This window comes from Schistocerca piceifrons, chromosome 1 (genome assembly GCF_021461385.2).
Source record: "Schistocerca piceifrons isolate TAMUIC-IGC-003096 chromosome 1, iqSchPice1.1, whole genome shotgun sequence".
Classification (NCBI taxonomy): domain Eukaryota; kingdom Metazoa; phylum Arthropoda; class Insecta; order Orthoptera; family Acrididae; genus Schistocerca; species Schistocerca piceifrons.
In genome coordinates, this window is record NC_060138.1 from 980,648,869 (window position 1) to 980,671,259 (window position 22,391).

At 42.4% G+C, this 22,391-nt stretch overlaps 1 protein-coding gene across 1 annotated transcript in view; it reads left to right on the top strand.

Moving 5' to 3' along the window:
• LOC124776944 (serine protease inhibitor dipetalogastin-like) overlaps positions 1-22,391 on the top strand; it is a 382,087-nt gene that overhangs the window by 214,783 nt on the left and 144,913 nt on the right. Inside the window, exon 3 of the mRNA XM_047252169.1 lies at positions 11,738-11,896. Within this exon, the coding sequence (XP_047108125.1) occupies positions 11,738-11,896 (159 nt within the window). The remainder of the gene's footprint in view (positions 1-11,737; positions 11,897-22,391) is intronic.

Consider the following 22,391-nt stretch of genomic DNA (forward strand, 5'->3'; position numbering starts at 1 on the left):
ACCTCCTCACCTGCTACTCTTTTCGGACTCAGGATACGTCCCACAAACGAAGACGAACTTCGTGAAGTGTTTTTTTTTTTGGCATGTAGTTCACTACTTGTTTGCTGACGGCGAGAAAAATGTCCTTGAATTTTGGCAGTTCGTTAATGAACGACGTTGTGCAGTTGTCCGCAATCTCAACTGCAGACAATTTTACCCTAATTTTCCTTATAGTGTCTTTCTTATCCCACCTCGGAACTGGGGTGTTACTGCAGTGAGGAGATGATCCACGCCTCTGCCGCTGTTAGTACCCGTTATTCTCTGGTCATGGAATGTTCTTCTCGTCGATAGTCCCACCGAGTGTGGTGTGTCACTCTCTCCTGCTCGTGACGTCGGTTTCCTGCTTCTCATATATATCCTTCGTTCCTTCGAGAAAAAATTGTTCATGGTGCCCAGGCCTCGTGTTTTGACCCTTGCCCACTTTGCCCCACCCCTGCCTTTGAGCATCAGACGGTTCCTCAGTATAAAAAAGAAAAAAAATAATAAACATCCGTACACAGTGCGGATGAAACTGCTAGGATCCGTTTCAGTATTACTAAGGAATAGGCGCTGTAATTCTCCATGCTGAATGTAGCAACTATACATTGATAAGAGAGAACAAAAAGCGTAGCGTCTTTGATTAGTAATCAAAACATTCTCGGTCCCGTTTTCGAGCATCACCGCTGCTTAAATTTTGAATAAAGATCATCAGCAATGGCGGCCGAAGACCTTTGTCATAAGAAGTCATCCTCAGTCCATCATCGAAAAGGTGTCTTGATGATGTCTTCATCGGCAAAAGATTCCTGAACATTCTCCCAATCGGATCTTCGAGAGAGGACTGCGAAGGGGGAGGTGACCATGAGGAAAAGACTGAATAATCTCAAATGGCTCTCAGCACAATGGGACTTAACTGCTGAGGTCATCAGTACCCTAGAACTTAGAACTATTTAAACCTAACTAACCTAAGGATATCACACACATCCATGCCCGAGGCGGTCGCGCGGTTCCAGACTGTAGCGCCTAGAACCGCTCGGCCACTCCGGCCGGCACTGAATCAGCAACAAAAGGATAACGTTGTACGAGTCGGGTCGTATAATGTCAGAACAGCAGAAGATGAAGAGATTATAAAGTATATGTGCACACTGCTTTTGGGTAATTCAGTACGTAAGGGTTACTGGAATGTGATTGTAGGGGAAGGAGTCGAAGAAAGGGTTACGGGAGAATGTGGTCTTGGTAGAAGGAATGAGGGATGAGAAAGACTGAGTTATGAAATAAATTTCAGATGGCCATAGCGAATACTCTGTTTAAGAAAAGAGAAAGAGATATACTAGGATAAGGCCAGGAGATACAGGAAGATTTCTGTTAGATTACGTCGTGTTCAGGCAGAGATTCTGAAATCAGATATTAGATAGTAAGGCGTACCCAAGAGCAGATATAGGTTCCGACCACAATTTCGTAATGATGAAGGTAGACTGAAGCTCAAGAGACTAGTCTGGAAGAATCTATGTGCAAAGAAGTGGCATACGGAAGTACTAAAAAAGAATGAAGAGATTCGCTAAAAGTTGTCTGAGGCTATAGATACTGTACTAATGAATAGATCGGTAAGCATTTCAGTTGAAGAGAAATGGACATCTATGTAATGGGCTATTCCAGAAGTTGAAAAAAAAAGTAAGTGTAAGGAAAGTAACCACGAAGAGAGCACGGGTAACAGAGGAAATACCTGAAATGATCGACGAAAGAAAAAAGTACACAATCGTCTAGGAAAATTCAGGGATACAGGGATACAAGACACTTAGGAATGAAATAAATAGGAAATGCAGGAAAGCTAAGGCGCAATAGCTACGTGAAAAATGTGTTGTTGTAGTCTTCAGTCCTGAGACTGGTTTGATGCAGCTCTCCATGCTACTCTATCCTGTGCAAGCTTTTTCATCTCCCAGTACCTACTGCAACCTACATCCTTCTGAATCTGCTTAGTGTATTCATCTCTTGGTCTTCCTCTACGATTTTTACCCTCCACGCTGCCCTCCAATACTAAATTGGTGATCCCTTGATGCCTCAGAACATGTCCTACCAACCGATCCCTTCTTCTGGTCAAGTTGTGCCACAAACTACTCTTCTCCCCAATCCTATTCAATACTTCCTCATTAGATATGCGATCTACCCATCTAATCTTCAGCATTCTTCTGTAGCGCCACATTTAGAAAGCTTCTATTCTCTTCTTGTCCAAACTATTTATCGTCCATGTTTCACTTCCATACATGGCTACACTCCATACAAATACTTTCAGAAACGACTTCCTGACACTTAAATCTATACTCGATGTTAACAAATTTTTCTTCTTCAGAAACGCTTTCCTTGCCATTGCCATTCTACATTTTATATCCTCTCTACTTCGACCATGATCAGTTATTTTGGTCCCCAAATAGCAAAACTCCTTTACTACTTTAAGTGTCTCATTTCCTAATCTAATTCCCTCAGCATCACCCGATTTAATTTGACTACATTCCATTATCCTCGTTTTGCTTTTGTTGATGTTCATCTTATATCCTCCTTTCAAGACACTGTCCATTCCATTCAACTGCTCTTCCAAGTCCTTTGCTGTCTCTGACAGAATTACAATGTCATCGGCGAACCTCAAAGTTTTTATTTCTTCTCCATGAATTTTAATACCTACTCCGAATTTTTCTTTTGTTTCCTTTACTGCTTGCTCAATATACAGATTGAATAACATCGGGGAGAGGCTACAACCCTATCTCACTCCCTTCACAACCCCTGCTTCACTTTCATGCCCCTCGACTCTTATAACTGCCATCTGGTTTCTGTACAAATTGTAAATAGTCTTTCGCTCCCTGTATTTTACCCCTGCCACCTTTAGAATTTGAAAGAGAGTATTCCAGTCAACATTGTCAAAAGCTTTCTCTAAGTCTACAAATGCTAGAAACGTAGGTTTGCCTTTCCTTAATCTTTCTTCTAAGATAAGTCGTAAGGTCAGTATTGCCTCACGTGTTCCAGTGTTTCTACGGAATCCAAACTGATCTTCCCCGAGGTTGGCTTCTACTAGTTTTTCCATTCGTCTGTAAAGAATTTGTGTTAGTATTATGCAGCTGTGACTTATTAAACTGATAGTTCGGTAATTTTCACATCTGTCAACACCTGCTTTCTTTGGGATTGGAATTATTATATTCTTCTTGAAGTCTGAGGGTATTTAGCCTGTTTCATACATCTTGCTCACCAGATGACAGAGTTTTGTCAGGACTGGCTCTCCCAAGGCCGTCAGTAGTTCTAATGGAATGTTGTCTACTCCGGGGGCCTTGTTTCGACTCAGGTCTTTCAGTGCTCTGTCAAACTCTCCACGCAGTATTATATCTCCCATTTCATCTTCATCTACATCCTCTTCCATTTCCATAATATTGTCCTCAAGTACATCGCCCTTGTATAGACCCTCTATATACTCCTTCCACCTTTCTGCTTTCCCTTCTTTGCTTAGAACTGGGTTTCCATCTGAGCTCTTGATATTCATACAAGTCGTTCTCTTATCTCCAAAGGTCTCTTTAATTTTCCTGTAGGCAGTATCTATCTTACCCCTAGTGAGATAGGCCTCTACATCCTTAAATTTGTCCTCTAGCCATCCCTGCTTAGCCATTTTGCACTTCCTGTCGATCTCATTTTTGAGACGTTTGTATTCCTTTTTGCCTGCTTCATTTACTGCATTTTTATATTTTCTCCTTTCATCAATTAAATTCAATATTTCTTGTGTTACCCAAGGATTTCTACTAGCCCTCCTCTTTTTACATACTTGATACTCTGCTGCCTTCACTACTTCATCCCTCAGAGCTACCCATTCTTCTTCTACTGTATTTCTTTCCCCCATTCCTGCCATTTGTTTCCTTACGCTCTCCCTGAAACTCTGTACAACCTCTGGTTTAGTCAGTTTATCCAGGTCCCATCTCCTTAAATTCCCAACTTTTTGCAGTTTCTTCAGTTTTAATCTACATGTCATAACCAATAGATTGTGGTCAGAGTCCACATCTGCCCCTGGAAATGTCTTACAATTTAAAATCTGGTTCCTAAATCTCTGTCTTACCATTATATAATCTATCTGATACCTTTTAGTATCTCCAGGATTCTTCCATGTATACAACCTTCTTTCATGATTCTTAAACCAAGTGTTAGCTATGTTTATGTTGTGCTCTGTGCAAAATTCTACCAGGCGGCTTCCTCTTTCATTTCTTAGCCCCAATCCATATTCACCTAAATGTGGATAAATCGAAAATTAAATGATTGTTGGAAGAACTGACCAAACATATAGAAAAGTCAGAACAACCGAATCAAAACAACCGTAAGTGAAATTAAAAGCAAGAGCAGTAACATTAAGAGTGAAATAGGAATTCCAATGATAAATGCAGAGGAGATAGCGGGTAGGTGAAAAGACTATATTGAGGGTCGCTATGAGGGGGACCCTGACTTGATGATGTGGTAGAAGAAGAAACAGGAGTCGATAGGGAAGAAGTACGGGATCCGCTATGAGAATCAGAATTAAAAAGAGCTTTGGAAGACTTCAACTCAGATATGGCAGAAGGGTTAGATAACATTCCAACGGAATAAAATTTATGAGACTAGCGATATACCACATGACTTCCGGAGTAACATCATCCACAAAGTTCCCAGAGCCGAAAAGTGTAAGAGTGATCGCACAACCAGCTCAACAGCTCATGCATCCAAGTTGCTGACATGCATAATGTACAGAATAACAGAAACGAAAATTGAGGATCTGTTAGATGACGATCAGTATGGCTTTAGGAAAGATAAAGGCAACAGAGAGGCAGTTCTGACGTTGCGACTGATAATGGAAGCACGAATAAAGAAAAATCAAGACACGTTCATAGGATCAGTCGACCTGGAAAAAGCGATCGACAGTATAAAGCGGTGCAAGACGTTCGAATTTTGATAAACTTAGGAGTAAGCTGTAGTGCAAGACGGGTAATTGACAATACGTTCAAGAATCAAGAAGGAACAATAAGAGTGGAAGACCGAGAACGAAGTGCGAAGACCCGGATGTAGTCTTTCGTTCCTGCTGTTCAATCTATACGTCGAAGAAGTGATGACGGAAATAAAAGAAAGTTTCAAAAGAGGAATTAAAATTCAAGGTGAAAGAATATCAGTGTTAAAATTCGATGATGATAAAGCTGTCCTCATTCAAAGTGAAGAAGAATTACAGGGCCTGTGGTGTGGAATGAACAGTCCTAATGAGTAAAGAATAACGATTGGGGGTAAATTGGAAACGACGAAAGTAATGAGAAGTAGGTGAAACGAGAACAGTGAGAAACATAATTGGTGATCACGGATTAGATGAAGTTAAGGAATTCTGTTATCAAGACAGAAAAGTAATCCATGATGAGCCGAGCAAGAACACAGAAAGCAGACTAGTAGTATCAAAAAGGGCATTCCCGGCCAGGAGCAATTTACCACGTAGTATCAACCATGGGTCTTAATCTGAGTAATAAGTTTCTGAGAATGTACGTTTGGAACATAGCATTGCTTGGCAGTGAGACATGGACTGTGGGAAAATCGGAACAGAAGAGAGTCGAAGCATTTGAGATGTGGTGTCGCAGAAGAATGTTGAAAATTATGTGGGCTGATGAGTTGTGGAACAAGGACGTTCTCGCCCAATCGGCAAGGAAAGGAGTATATGGAAAATATTGACTAGAAGAAGGACACGATGATAGGACATATCTTAAGACGTCAGTGAGTAAAAAGAGAAGAAGGAATTCTCCTACTGTCAATCACTCGAAACTCCTTCAAATCTGTGCCTGCAATCCGACTGCAACATTCTGTGTCATCCTGAACTTTTGGTCGGAACAGGCAGCAAGAAGCCAGACTGAGAAAGGGTGTCGCATTATGTTCAGTGGTGAGTCTCGGTTCTCCACTGCTCCCTCTGACCATCGTTGGAGAGTGTGAGGGTGTAATGGAGAGGCGTCTAAATGTTCCAATGTTTTGGACAGGCACAACGGCGATAGTCCTGGTGTCATGGTGATGTGGCCATCGGATATGAGTTCAGGTCACGGCTAGTAGTGACTGAGGGAACTCTAACAGCACAATGGTACGTCATGGACAACCTGGATCCTCATGTGTTGCCTTTCATCCTACAGTATTGGTGGTGCCGTTTTTCAACAGGACAATGCTCTCCATACATGCTAGGTGTCTCTGTGAATGCGTTTTGTTGCAGTACTCCTGTGGCCAGCAAGATCCCTAGATCTCCGATAAAACCAGCTCGGACATGAACCCCGTTCTAGCGCCAGTATCTAGGACAAGGGTTCCCTGGCGGTGGTACGCGTACAACTCGTCGAATGCAAGGATATTTCAAGTGGTACATGTGGAAGTAAGCAAGACGAGTGCTGCTGTAAGTAATATATTCCCTCAAGTTGCTTTCTCTTTGAAGCAAAATGATAGCCGGAAAACTCACTGAAAAACGTAGCATCTGTATAATACTAAACAAATTTTATTTACCTCAGGATGTTTGTTTACGACTGTATGCAGGACACAGAATGGCGGACTGTGACCTCCCCACCGCTCCCTTCATCAGTCGTCGCTGCCTTGTTGAGAAATAATTCATAGTCTTTTGACGTTTGCGATATTATGATCAGATCTTATGTTTTTATTCGAACGTTTGCATATCGCTTTGCAAGTGCTGCTAAGTTACAAGGTGTTTCAATGTGCGTCGCTGCAGAAGTCTTTACAAACTGAACGGTTTATTGTTGTTATTGTCGCTTTGTTGGGCGTTACCTTAGATGGCTGCGTCTTGAACCGGATTGTGCGTATTGAACGAGCTGATTCTTGACTACTAGAACTGTGATGTGAAGTTTAACTTGTTTGTAGGTTTTACATGCGATCGTGTTTTAACTTAACCATGATGACATTTTTGCTCCAGGAATCTCCTTCTACCTCGAAGGATTAAGTTAAAAAAAACTGAAACCAACTCATAAGCGCAAGTACAGGGTGACAATTGTTGAACTATATGAAGAAAATGTAAATTAGTTACAAACTATAGCGTGCACACGCTTTATCCAACACGTAAACTATAGATATTCGGATTTCGGTTATGACGTGTTCGATATGCCTGCCATCATAGGCACAAACGAATAGCGAAATTCTGCATGACCCGCTGAAGTGTCGGAACATCTATGCCGCCGATGACCTCCTGAATGGCTGGTTTCCGCTCAGTAAAGGATATGGGCTGTTGCTGTACACATTGTCTTTAATATAGCCCCCACACAAAGGAGTCGCATGCGTTGAGATCCAGTGATTATGGCGGCCAATCGAAGCCCATGGCAGTAGCCCCTGGGTACCTTAGAACCAGAATGCGGTCCCCAAAGTACTCCACCAGGACATCAAACACTCTCCTGCTTCGATGTGGTGGAGCTTCGTCTTGCATGAACGACATTTTGTCGAAATCAGGGTCAATTTGGATAACGGGGATGAAATAATCTTCCAAGACCTTCACGTAACGTGCCATCAAGGTATATCCCACTGATTATTCCGGGACTGGACATTGCACACCACACTGTCACGTGTTGAGGGTGAACAGACTTCTCGATCGCGAAATATGGATTCTCAGTCCCCCAAATGCGCCAATTTTACTTACTGCATAACACATCCAAATGAAAGTGGGCTTCCTCGCTAAACCAAACGATACTAATTACCATCATGTCCCGCTGCCAATAGTGCAGTTCGAACGTCCTAACGCAAACTTCAGAAGTTATGACAATTTTATTTCACATAGTCTAATAATTGTAATGAAAGTTACTTACAATTTGCATTTACAGCAAAGGCCGGTAAAGAAACCGGTGATAATTCAATTCTCCAATGCGTTGTTTATTTGGAAATGCTTTCAGATCAAAGGTGAAGCCTTCTTTATGAAAACGCAATCAACGTTATAAGCACCTTGAGTTAGCTGGTAAACCTATTAATGTTATTCACAGGAAATCTGCGTTTTATAAAGAAAGAATCCATGTGCATGGCAAATTTTATTAACACATACTAATTTGATGAAGTCTCATTCTTTGCTAGTTTTAGAATTGCAAAAGAAGGAAAATCTCACACAACTGATGAGTCCCCCTTACTGCCCGTGGCTAGAGGCACGGTGCAAGTAATTTTTGGGGAAACGGAATCGAAGAAATACGAAAAGTTCTGTTATCCAACAATAATGTGTAAGAGAGGATTGAAATCTCTTCTAATATTGAAGAAATATTATTTCAACTGCAATAGTGCACTTATTTCGCTCTTGAACAAGTACCACATGTGAACACGAGCGTATCTGTGCAAAAGTGTGTGTCTGTCACGTTCGGCGCAACACACAAACTAAATGTGTGTTGTCAATACTAAGCAAGACGGAGAAAGGTATTCCCCACGTACCGTTATTCACCCCTGCGGGAGTCGTCGCTCAAAGTGCACTAACCCTCCCGCTTACGCGTGCACACCTCAGGGTTTGTTAAAAGTGAACAAGGTAGCGTGGACCGCGTAAATTGCTTAAAATGTCAAGTGCTACACTGTGCCAAAAAGTCTGAGAACCTCTGATCTAGGATATGAAGACCAGTTGCAACAGCTGTGGGTTATCTTGACTCAGGGAGGGATAGAACGGCTTAATGGTACCATTTCCAACCGAATCCGGGTGTACGTCCAGGTTAGAGGGGTTGCAACGTCTTAATAATAAGTCCTTTTATACAGCCGAGTTCTTTGTAAATCTGACACTATTTTGCAATCAGTGAACTACAGGGGATAGCCAAAATAATGTGAACATCTGTACTTACATGGTAATGCTTTATTACGAAGGAGTTGGACCCCCATTTGCCCGTAATACAGCTGTGATACTTCTTTGAATACTGACATATAACGATTGCATAGTCTCCAGTGGATTGTTATGCCACTCTTCGATCAAAACCTCTTCTAACTCCTGCAGTGACGAGGGAGGCGGAAATCTGCTCCGGAGTCTGGGCTCCAATTCTGCCCACAAGGGTTCGATAATGTTCAAGTCCGGGGGCTGTGCTGGCCAGGGAATACGCTGCAGTTCAGTTGCATGGTCCTCACACCACTATTGTACTGTTCTGGCTGTGTGAACGGGTGCATCATCGTCCTGAAATATGGCATCATTGTTGGAGAACAATATTTAAATCGCGGGGTGCACCGGATCACCTAAAATCTTTGCATAATCGTTGTCTGTGACACGGCCTTTGAGAGTAATGATGGGACAAGCAGAACACCGTGATATGGCTGCCCACGCCATCACACTTCCACCTCCATGCTTAACCGTTGGAATCAAGCAGTCAGGATTGTAGGCTTCCTTTGGCGTTCTCCAGACGTAAACCCCACCCGATGTTGGAAATAGCGAAAACGTTGACTCGTCGGACCATATGACGTGTTTCCACTGATCAGCCGTCTAGAATTTATGCTCCTGAGAGGATGTTTTACACTTCTTTGTGTTGGTTGTCGTCACTAATGGTTTCGGTGTAGCAGCTCGTCCATGAATATTCGCTTTATGGAGTTCTCGGTGGACAGTGTTATAGATACGGGTGTCGAAGATGGCTATGGAGCTCTGCAGTCACTTTAGCCGCCGTAGCTTTGTGTTGTTTTGGCACAATTCGTGGTGGCGCACGATGTCATTTAGTTCTCATTTGCGCCCATTATTGCATTTACAGATTAGATTTTAGATTAGTTTAGATTAGTTTTTCGTTCCATAGATCCGTGCTGAGGAGATCCTCGTGGATGTGGAACATGTCACTTTTTTTTTTTTAGCTGAAATAACAATACTATTAGTATGAGTATATACACTACATCATTTTTAAAGCTGAAATAACAATGCTAATAGTATGAGTTTATACAGTACCTCATTTGTTTCTATTAAAAAATTGGTCAATGGAGTAGAAGGATTTGGCCAGTAGTAAGTCTTTCAGGCTCCTTTTAAACTGATCTTTATTTGTAACTAAATTTTCTATGTTTGCTGGCAAATTATTGAAGATGAGTGTTCCTGAGTAGTGGACCCCTTTTTGAACTAAAGTAAGTGCTTTTAAGTCCTTGTCCAGATCATTTTTGTTCCTGGTATTGTATGTATGAACTGAGCTGTTTGTTGGAAAAAAGGATATATTATTTAGGATAAATTTCATTAAGGAGTAAATATACTAAGAGGCAGTAGTTAGTATACCCAGTTCTTTGAAGAGGTTTCTACAGGACGTCCGTGAATTTACTCCACAAATAATACGTATTACACGCTTTTGGACTCTGAAAACTTTTGTTTGACGTGAAGAGTTACCTCAAAATATTATACCATATGACATTATGGAATGAAAGTGGGCAAAGTATGCAAGCTTTTTCATTTTTATGTCGCCTATGTCTGCTAACACTCGAATTGCAAATACAGATTTGTTAAGGCGTTTCTGCAGTTCTGTGGTGTGCTCCTCCCAACTGAATTTATGATCAAGTTGTAATCCCAGGAATTTATGACTGTCAACCTCTTCTATCTGCTCTTCTTCATACTTTATGCATATGCTGGGTGGAAACCTCTTACAGGTTCTGAATTGCATATAGTGAGTCTTTCCGAAGTTTAATGTCAGTGAGTTGGCTTTAAACCATGTATTAATATCCATGAAAATATCGTTAGCAGATCTTTCTAGAACTACACTCGACATACTATTTATTGCAATACTTGTGTCATCTGCAAACAAAACGAACTCTGCTTCTGACAGTGTAACTGATGAGAGATCATTAATGTACGCAAGAAAAAGCAATGGCCCTAAAATGGATTCTTGTTGGACAAAAATGGTTCAAATGGCTCTGAGCACTATGGGACTTAACATCTGTGGTCATCAGTCCCCTAGAACTTAGAACCACTTAAACCTAACTAACCTACGGACATCACACACATCCATACCCGAGGCAGGATTCGAACCTGCGACCGTAGCAGTCGCGCGGTTCCGGAATGAGCGCCTACAACCGCTAGACCACCGCGGCCGGCTCTTGTTGGACACCACATGTAATTTCTTCCCATTCTGATGATGACTGATGACTTAATTCACTAGTCCCTCGCACTGACACCCTTTGTACAGGATGATGTCTTTCCATGTTTTGTGTAGGCTGTCATGACTGCTGAAACAGTTGCTCTTGAAACATTCAGTAAGACAATCTGCCCACTTTGGAACTCTTCTAGGTCTTTTATGGCACATCGACCTCGGCCTCTGAATGCAAATACGAAGTGTACTGTTCTCGTAAACAACCTGCACTGATGCCTAGTCCGTACTGAACTCTCACAGTCCAGCGCCACACGTGCCTTACCTGCGTTGTTGACCGTCAAACACAACCGTCCCATTACTACCTTGCCGCGCGGTCTTGTGCGCCTCGCCACGGTTCTCGCGGTTCCCCCCGTCGGAGGTTCGAGACCTCCCTCGGACATGGGAGTGTGTGTTGTCCTTAGCGTAAGTTAGTTTAAGTTGGATTAAGTAGCGTTTAAGTCCACGGACCGATGACCTCAGCAGTTTGGTCCCATAGGAACTTACCACAAATTACACAACTTACGCCCTGTAACTTCACGTTCCATCTCAATCAATGAAGCTCCATTTCGTTTTCTCCTCCCCTTGTGTGTGCTTGACGTCGGACAGTGTATTTCAGTGTGGCGGTGAAGTGACCGCGACAGTGCTGACTGACGCTTCCGTTGGTGTGTTGCTGTGTGCAGTGCGAGGCCTGAGCGTGAGGCGCGGCGCATGCGCGGCTAACCCGGAGCCGGAGCACTGCGCGCTCGCGTTCGCCGTGTGGCGGCGCGTATGCGGCAAGGACAACCGCACCTACTCCAGCGTCTGGGAGCTGCTCTGCCACGCCCAGACCACCGGCATACGTGAGTACCCACTCGTCTGCGACCAAACAACACAGAAAAATAATTACTTACTCCGTGGACCACTGCGGCAATGACACCTAAACCTATTCTAGCATCTGGAAACTGCTCTTCCGTGTGATATTTCAGATTTTCTCGGCGTGACTGATTAACAGCCTGCTTTCTGGCTACAGCCGAGCTGTTGATTCCATTTCATGCACTACAGTCGATGGCCGACATAATCGTAACTTCAGATGCTGCGAGCTGTGACAGCTTACTCGCTGTCTGGACTCCAAACAGACTTGCAGCCGAGTTCGACTGCTCGCTATGCTCTTTGATGCTCATATGTTTTTCGGAGGTTTCACTGTTTGTTGTTTGATAAGGATATTCTCTCAGCGTTTTGTAGCTCTGAAGAAATATTTCCAAAGAGGAGGTCAAATTCTTGCCCTTTTTGGTACAACTGATGCGATGAATTAAAAACTTGTCGCCCTTGAAGAACTAATTTTGACAGAAAGTATACAAAACTAATTATACTCACTTGATTATAAATATCCGTACGGTAATTTTAAGGTAGATTACTTTCATATGTAAACGTTATCCACATTTCAATAGTCCACACAAGTTTTGATACTATTAATATGAGTATGGACACGATATAGTACGACCTTTGTTATTCATTTATATGAATTTATACCTAGGATAACTAAAGAGTTATGAAATGTAGGTAGAAACTATTTGTAAAAAAACTGTTATATTCCGATAATATTAGGCTGTCGCTAAAATTAAAAATATAAAATATAAAAATTCAGTCGGATGTCAACTAAAATAACCAACGAAGTACCAGTTCAAAGTTCCACGAAGAGAAAACTTTGAAAATCACTGCCGGTCGCTGTGGTCGAGCGGTTCTAGGCGGTTCAGTCCGGAACCGCGCTGCTGCTACGGTCGCAGGTTTGAATCCCGCCTCGGGCATGGATATGTGTGATGTCCTTAGGTTAGTTGGGTTTAAGTAGTTCTAAGTCTAGGGGACTGATGACCTGAGATGTTAAGTCCCACAGTGCTTAGAGCCATCTGAACAATTTTTTGGAAAACACTCAACTCTGATGACATCTACAACACTTTATTTGCTCACGAAACTTCACTTCTGATCACGTTAATGGACTTATTGCATTCCTTTCTTGTTTTTCTTTTGTTTTTAATTTTGACTGTCGTAAGTAAAGTTGAATAATATGTACTTTCAAAGCTTACGTTTTTTGGGTTGATTGGAAAAAGCGTGATCAAAGGCCAGCTTTCAATGAATGTAGGAAGCCTCCCAAAACCGAACTGAATCTGGCCTCTAGGAACTTGTTTTAACAGCCTAGGATTGAACCAAGGCAGTCCTCATCTCTTCACTTTGTGCCATTATCATGTAGTCAGGCCAATTGGAAAGCAGAATTCATAGCTCTGTAACTGCATTTGGTGAAGTGTTGCAACCCTTAGAGTTTGAGATGTTCCTAGCCGCTAGAGGGGACATATGTTTCCGCCTCGAAATTTCACATATTTTTCCTCTATTTTGTCGCTGAAAAGGGTATTATCTTTTTTCAGCTGATGTATTTAGGTCCGAAGAATAAATATAGATACCCATGCCTACAGTAGACCTGGATCGTGTTGTTCAGGGAGCACTACGTTGGTTTGGCGTGCGAAACTGAATGCACAGGATAGGGGGAAAAAAAAAGTGGCCCGGACGAGTGAACACGACTGGACCTGAATGTATGCATGCAACAACACCCTGTGACACCTACACTACGGGCACGCTCGCCACGTGATCCACACCGGTTCAGAGCGTAGTTCGGGTTGTTTCAGTGTTGGTTGAACAGTGCAGCGTGTGTTCGTTGTGGAAAGTCACGTGATAACAAAATCGTGGAAACGGTGTGGTCAGTTGTTAGCTGAGAAGTTTAATGGTGTCAAAGTGCCAGCAAATAGTGCCACGCAACGTTTAGTCAGAAAATGGCGTCAGATAATATCTGCTTTAAACAAGTCAAAGGACATTCCGAAACGTGCGCACACACCAGAAATATGTGGCTGCACTCCACCAGAAAATGCTTCAGAGTCCTACGAAATCAACCCGACGCCTATGATCCTTTTTACCCTGGAACTCTGTTCTCCGGGCCACTTTTGTTTGTCCCAACCTGTACATTCAGCAATCCATCACGGGTCTTCTTCGTCCACAGGAAGCGATAAGCTACCGTTGTGATTCCGTTTTACATCAGAGGAGGGAGACGTCTTCATGCGAACTTAGAGACGAGTGATGTGCACGCATACTGCCGTCATGTTTATGTTGTTATGAGAATTGGTGTCGGAATTGGCGCTCCAGGTGATCTGCAGTTCGTTAAGGGCTGCATGAGGGAGTGACAGAGAAAATATTGAGGACACTAATCCGACACTGTTCCGTAATGTTTCACATTTTGGCTACAAAACAGCGCCGAATCTGTGAACAGCATAATAACCAAAAATACAACACACAATAAATGCTGAAGTCACAGTATGTGCAAATTCGGCTTATAATCACTGCTAGAAAAGTGTGAGAATTCTGTAATGAACAAAAAGCCGTTATCCAGATTCCAGGAGAGGCCCCCGCTTGGTCGCCCTCCCTGATCCCTTCTCACCTTCCTGCTTGAAGACACCTAGGGCCGGACACCAGTTCAATTCAAATCATTAGTCCGGTAGACTCCTTAACTATTCTGTCAGGGAGGTTGACATATAATTCACCATACTGGTCTCTTATTTTTAATTTCACGAATACGTTCGAGGTAATACTACTAGACAAGCCGAGGAGTGGTTCGAGGAACATTAGCGATATGCCCAACTGAGTAAACCAAGAAACTGTGCTGTCAGCAAAAATTGCCTCGAATATAATCGTGAAATTAAATACGACAAGGGCAGCATCGTGCTGCACAGGTGAAGTTTCTGCGTCATTATAATTCAGTAATTTATCGAAATCTATAAGGGCATCGAAAACCTAGTAAATCATGGTGGAAGTTTAATTTTAAAGAAGGCCCGAAGTCCAGTACTCACTGTATGGAGATCTCGCTAGCATACCCATCCACCAGACGTGGCAAACCCCGAGAGAATATGAATTTCACGGAATAACAGTGCGCTCTCTGAGAAACGAATGAGCTTCGAAGTGCGTAGTGGGCGCAGATAGTCGAACCCAGCTGTAAACGGCAGCATTAAACCAACAATAGTTAAAATTTAGATTGGAGTCTAGGCATAAAATGGAATGTACAGTTCGGCTGCGTGCCCGGAAGCACACCATTGCTGCTCAATGTGCAACTGAAATGTGATTTACAACTGGCGGTTAGAACGATATTTTACTCGCAAACGTTTGATAATATACAATATATTACGACACACAAAACACGATACAGTCAAGAAAAATATTGGGATATGACACGGACAGTAAAATATTATAATCTGAAGTATGAAACAGTCCACACAAAGCAAAATTCGGGTGACTGCTTATGTATGTAAATAAACAACTGAAGTGAAAGGACTTTGTACTTAGGGACACATTGCATAAAGCGTCTGCAGCAAGGATGACCGCAACTAGGCCAGTCTTGTATCTGATGTGACACGCACAGCCGGCCGGGGCGGCCGAGCGGTTCTAGGCGCTACAGTCTGGAACCGCGCGCCCGCAACGGTCCCAGGTTCGAATCCTGCCTCGGGCATGGATGTGTGTGATGTCCTTAGATCAGTTAGGTTTAAGTAGTTCTAAGTTCTAGAGGACTGATGACCTCAGAAGTTAAATTCTGTAGTGCTCAGAGCCATTTGACACGCACAGACCACCTGCTACCGAACACTGTCTGCGAATTGTAAATCTTAGAGGCTGCAAATTTCGAGATGTCCAGGATGCGTGCCTTTTCGTATGGTAATCTGAACTGAAATTCCTAAATCACATGTGTACATCCTCTTTACTCTTTAACTAATTTTAATTTTCTTACCTCTCGTGAGTATCGAGCAATGCCTTCCGTATCCAACAAATTACGCACTGAACTTTAGTTGGCATCTGTTTCCTGTATTGTTCAATATAAAGTAGACGTCAGAGAAAAAGGCAGATTGCTGTTTAACGTCTCGTCGACCACGTGGTCCTTAGAGATGAAGACAATCCCATATTAGGGAAGGTGCTCGACTGTATCATTTTCAAAGCTGTTGTTTTGTGGTCTTCAGTCCTGAGACTGGTTTGATGCAGCTCTCCATGCTACCCTATCCTGTGCAAGTTTCTTGATCTCCCAGTACCTACTGCAACCTACATCCTTCTGAATCTGCTTAGTGTATTCATCTCTTGGTCTCCCTCTACGGTTTTTACCCTCCACGCTGCCCTCCAATACTAAATTGGTGATCTCTCGATGCCTCAGAACATGTCCTACCAACCGGTCCCTTCTTCTCGTCAAGTTATGCCACAAACTCCTCTTCTCCCCAATTCTATTCAATACCTCCTCATTAGTTATGTGATCTACCCATCTAATCTTTAGCATTCTTCTGTAGCACCACATTTCGAAAGCTTCTATTCTCTTCCTGTCCAAACTATTTTTCGTCCATGTTTCACTTCCATACATGGCTACACTCCATACAAATACTTTCAGAAACGACTTCCTGACACTTAAATCTATACTCGATGTTAACAAATTTCTCTTCTTCAGAATCGCTTTTCTTGCCATTGCCAGTCTACATTTTATATCCTCTCCACTTCGACCATCATACGTTATTTTGGTCCCGAAATAGCAAAAATCCTTTACTACTTTAAGTGTCTCATTTGCTAATCTAATTCCCTCAGCATCACCCGACTTAATTCGACTACATTCCATTATCCTCGTTTTGCTTTTGTTGATGTTCATCTTATATCCTCCTTTCAAGACACTGTCCATTCCGTTCAACTGCTCTTCCAAGTCCTTTGCTGTCTCTGACAGAATTACAATGTCATCGGCGAACCTCAAAATTTTTTATTTTTTCTCCATGGATTTTAATACCTACTCCGAATTTTTCTTTTGTTTCCTTTACTGCTTGCTCAATATACGGATTGAATAACATCAGGGAGAGGCTACAACCCTATCTCACTCCTTTCCCAACCACTGATTCCCTTTCATGCCCCTCGACTCTTATAACTGCCATCTGGTTTCTGTACAAATTGTAAATAGCCTTTCGCTCCCTGTATTTTACCCCTGCCACCTTTAGAATTTGAAAGAGAGTATTCCAGTCAACATTGTCAAAAGCTTTCTCTAAGTCTACAAATTGGTTTGCCTTTCCTTAATCTTTCTTCTAAGATAAGTCGTAGAGTCAGTATTGCCTCACGTGTTCCAATATTTCTAGGGAATCCAAATTGATCTTCCCCGATGTCGGCTTCTACCAGTTTTTCCATTCGTCTGTAAAGAATACGCGTTAGTATTTTGCAGCTGTGACTTATTAAACTGATAGTTCGGTAATTTTCACATCTGTCAACACCTGCTTTCTTTGGGGTTGGAATTATTATATTCTTCTTGAAGTCTGAGGGTACTTCGCCTGTCTCATACAGCTTCCTCACCATATGGTAGAGTTTTTTCAGGACTGGCTCTCCCAAGGCCGTCAGTAGTTCTAATGGAATGTTGTCTACTCCCGGGGCCTTGTTTCGGCTCAGGTCTTTCAGTGCTCTTCACGCAGTATCGTATCTCCCATTTCATCTTCATCTACATCCTCTTCCATTTCTATAATATTGTCCTCAAGTACATCGCCCTTGTATAGACCCTCTATATACTCCTTCCATCTTTCTGCTTTCCCTTCTTTGGTTAGAACTGGGTTTCCATCTGAGCTCTTGATATTCATACAAGTGGTTCTCTTTTCTCCAAAGGTCTCTTTAATTTTCCTGTAGGCAGTATCTATCTTACCCCTAGTGAGATAAGCCTCTACATACTTAGATTTGTCCTCTAGTCATCCCGGCTTAGCCGTTTTGCACTTCCTGCCGATCTCATTTTTGAGACGTTTGTATTCCTTTTTGCCTACTTCATTTACTGGATTTTTATAATTTCTCCTTTCATCAGTTAAATTCAATATTTCTTCTGTTACCCAAGGATTTCCACTAGCCGTCTTCTTTTTACCTACTTGATCCTCTGCTGCCTTCACTACTTCATCCCTCAGAGCTACCCATTCTTCTTCTACTGTATTTCTTTCCCCCACTGCTGTCAATTGTTCCCTTATGCTCTCCCTGAAACTCTGTACAACCTCTGGTTCTTTTAGTTTATCCAGGTCCCATCTCCTTAAATTCCCACCTTTTTGCAGTTTCTTCAATTTTAATCTGCAACTCATAATCAATAGATTGTGGTCAGAGTCCACATCTGCCCCCGGAAATGTCTTACAATTTAAAACCTGGTTCCTAAATCTCTGTCTTACCATTATATAATCTATCTGATACCTTTTAGTATCTCCAGGATTTTTCCATGTATACAACCTTCTTTTATGATTCTTGAACCAAGTGTTAGCTATGATTAAGTTATGCTCTGTGCAAAATTCTGCCAGACGATTTCCCAACCCCTAAATATTCTTAAACAGTTCATAGAGATGACGGAAAGCATAGGTCCGAAAGATAGGATGGGGATTTGGCCCACCATACTCCCGAATGCGAGTCCAGTTACACCACACCACTGCCTCCTCGCTATTAAATGTCGAGGCAGCACTATCGTGTCTGAAGATCCGTAGCTCCTAAGAATGTCCGTTGTAGGCTGTATTTTAAGAAAGCACAATACAGCCTACAACGAACAATGTATTTTTTTTATTAAACTATTGTATTCATTGACAAATGGAAAAGACCTGCTTTTATTCTCCCTTTTCAAACTACTGTTTGTACTTATTGAATAATCACCTTTCATAGCCTATTCTTGTTGACCTTACATATCATTTGCCAGTGGATCTTATAACTGAATATCTATATAGAGTTAAATCGAACAGTAAATACGATTTCTGTACGTAATTTTCCCTCTTTCTTCCGCTGCATACAGTTTGCGCAACTCAGTTTTACCTTTTGCCACTAGCAATGAACTGTGAGCCAAGTTTTACGTTTTCTACGACACAATAGACACTTACATAATGATAGGCCTGTGTAGATATGTGGCACCATTGCATATGGGGGTCAGTGTATTAGAGCACAAGACAGAACACAGTCGATATGTATTGTATGTTCACTATCCGATGCCAGTTCATTATTACTTATTGACAGCTCGCCTTAACGGGGAGCCGCCCGCGGTGGTCTCGCGGTGCTAGGCGCGCAGTCCGGAACCGTGCGACTGCTACGGTCGCAGGTTCGAATCCTGCCTCGGGCATGGATGTGTGTGATGTCCTTAGGTTAGTTAGGTTTAAGTAGTTCTAAGTTCTAGGGGACTGATGACCACAGCTGTTAAGTCCCATAGTGCTCAGAGCCATTTGAACCTTAACGGGGACTGGTCACTAGATTCACAGATGGAGGAAGTTACGGCCGTACATATTGTTTCAAAGGATAATATAAGGAGAATAGCGACGTATAAAGATTAAAATCTAGGAAAGTCGCACACGATGAAAGAGTTTCTGGTACCTAGAAACAACATTTACAAGATGGGCTAACCAAGGGATAAATAAGGAATCGTCAGGCCATGTACCTTTAAACAAAGGAGCACTACTGCTGTTGTATTGAGAAATGAAGAACAAGGTTCTAAAACTGTTTATCTTGCTCAGTATTGCTCCCTTTCTTAATCAATCCACTTGAAATCTGGTGTACAGGTAGTCCAAGGAGGAAAGGACAATATTCGGGGAATTGACACACATTTAAGGCATAAAACTTGATATGGACATATGCCCTATAAGCGGAAAAATGATCCTGTCGGAGCACAAAAAATGCGAATATGCTCGTCTTTATTAAAAGAACCTGACTGAAAAGTGGGGTACCAGTAGGCTCATTCTACCTTCCTCAACACCTTTAAAAATTTTCGCAAAAATGTTGGCACGCGAACTTAGTCGCGTTATTTTTAACATGCAACTCATCTGTCACTCCCACAAGCTGTCCTAACCTGTCCTAACTGTAATTCGCTTACACACACTAGTCCATCGCTGTAAGTATCTGATGCTCATCCACTCACAATTGCCCATTCTCACTCTCATTACCTCTTTGTGGCTCTCCTTCAACGTCTGCTGTCTCCCAGACATAATTACCTGCTTTCCGTCCTTCTCCTCCTCCTCCTCCTACTACTACTTCTATCTCCTCTCGCTGTCACTGTTTCCATCTTATTCTCCTTTATATCTGATATCTCATTCTTTCCTTCTCTATTCCCGTATTCTTCGACGTCATTGTCGTAGACTCTGTCTCTCATCAACAATACCTCTCACTCACTTCCACTTTCTCAATCTCTTTTTCCTCTCCCACTAGCACTGTCTCCTCCACTCTTTCTCTAGCACTGTTTTCTCGCTGCCTACTAAGTTCCATTGCCACTGTGCCCCTATCTTTCTCTCGCAGTGCCATTGTCTTCACTTTTTTCCTACCGTATCCACTGTCTACTATCTTCCACTTCTCCGTCTCTTTCACACTGCCACTGTCTTATTCTCTCTCAGCGCAAAGAAACGCGAATATGCTTGTATGCCAATATTTTTGCGAAAACTTTTAAAGGTGCTGAGGAAGGTAGAATGAGGCAGCTAGTACCCGACTTGTCACTCAGAGTCTTTTAATATAGAGGAGCATATTCATCTTCTTTGCGGCCGCGGTGGCTGAGCGGTTCTAGGCGCTCCAGTCTGGAACCGCGCGACCGCTACGGTCGCAGGTTCGAATCCTGCCTCGGGCATGGATGTATGTGATGTCCTTAGGTTAGTTAGGTTTAAGTAGTTCTAAGTTCTAGGGGACTGATGACCTGAGATGTTAAGTCCCATAGTGCTCAGAGCCATTTGAACCATTTGAACCATCTTCTTTGCACTCCGTTAGGAACATTTATCCCCTGCTTCCTTCTTTTCCCTGCCATATATGAAAAGAACTTGATGGGTGAACAAAATTTCGATAGTTTTCTTAGGTGAAATTGAAATAACGCAAAACCAGTTTCACACCTCAGACCACATTTTATGTGCACAAATATTTTGCATACGCTTCAGTACTATAACGTGTAGTTCCCAGAACCCTTCTGATGACAATGGAGACATTTTACATCATATTTTTCCGTGATGCGTCACTTTGTTAACTACGTTTTCGCCTCACATTGCATTTATGTGCGTATTTTACGTACACAAGAAGGATAACGTTGTATCTCTGCATCTCGTAAACGAATAAAGAAAAAAAATTTTCAAGGTTGTTCGAGGCCAGAATCTTAGAATATATCGTAAAATTATAGCCCTTTGCTGTGCGTAGCTATCTTGGAATCCTAGACTGGGTTTTGGTCAGCTGATGACGGCGAAAATGTAGTAAAATGACCCATTTTTAATTTCTTCCGGGGGAACCACCAATGAACAAATGGTGCCTCCGTAAGTCCCATCAAGTCCACAGTAGACCACATCAAAACAGTCGCTTCATTTGCCTAAACAAGAGAAATTGTGTAATATTCATAGTTTCACTCTGTACTGTAGAGTAGTGTCTTTAAGAGATCCTGCTGGTGGGTATGAAAAAGGTCCCTAGACCAAGGGCTATCCGAAACACTTGACCCTATATTTCTATCTCCAGTAGAACCTTAGGTATGAACATATGAAAATCCCTTATCGTACGTCACATCTGTGGCACAGTTACCAATAAACGTTCCAAGAATCTAGCGTGAACTTCGGTGCATTTTTGGACTCTTGGGAGAACTTGTGTTGCTTGTTTTAATGCCTCTGCTCGCTCCCTAACAGAGTCAGCAGCATTCATGATGACACCAATCAGTTCATGTCGCGTGTTCACCTTTCGACTGTACACCTCAGACTTCATCCAACACGATAAACAAAAATCTAATGGCATAAGGTCTGGTGATCTTGGCGGCCAGTTAATTGTACTTCCACGATCAATTCAGCGATGAGTGCAGGGGCCGCTGATATGTTCCCTTATACGTCTGGTAAAATGTGGAGGGTTTCCATCACGCTAGAAGTACATTGCAATCCCCGTGGCCAAAGAAATACCCTCAAGGTGTTCAAAACGAATTTAAAACAAAACCAAGTATTGTGTCCCATCATTCGTTCTTCTAAAATGACTGGACCTATAATTATGTTACCGACCATACCACGCTAAGCATTGATCGACAACGAACTTGGAAATACACTACCGGCCATTAAAATTGCTACACCAGGAAGAAATGCAGGTGATAAACGACTATTCATTGGACAAATATATTATACTGGAACTGACATGTGATTACATTTTCACGCAATTTGGGTGCATAGATCCTGAGAAATCAGTACCCAGAACAACCACCTCTGGCCCTAATAACGGCCTTGATACGCGTGGGCATTGAGTCAAACAGAGCTTGGATGGCGTGTACAGTTACAGCTGCCCATGCAGCTTCAACACGATACCACAATTCATGAAGAGTAGGACTGGCGT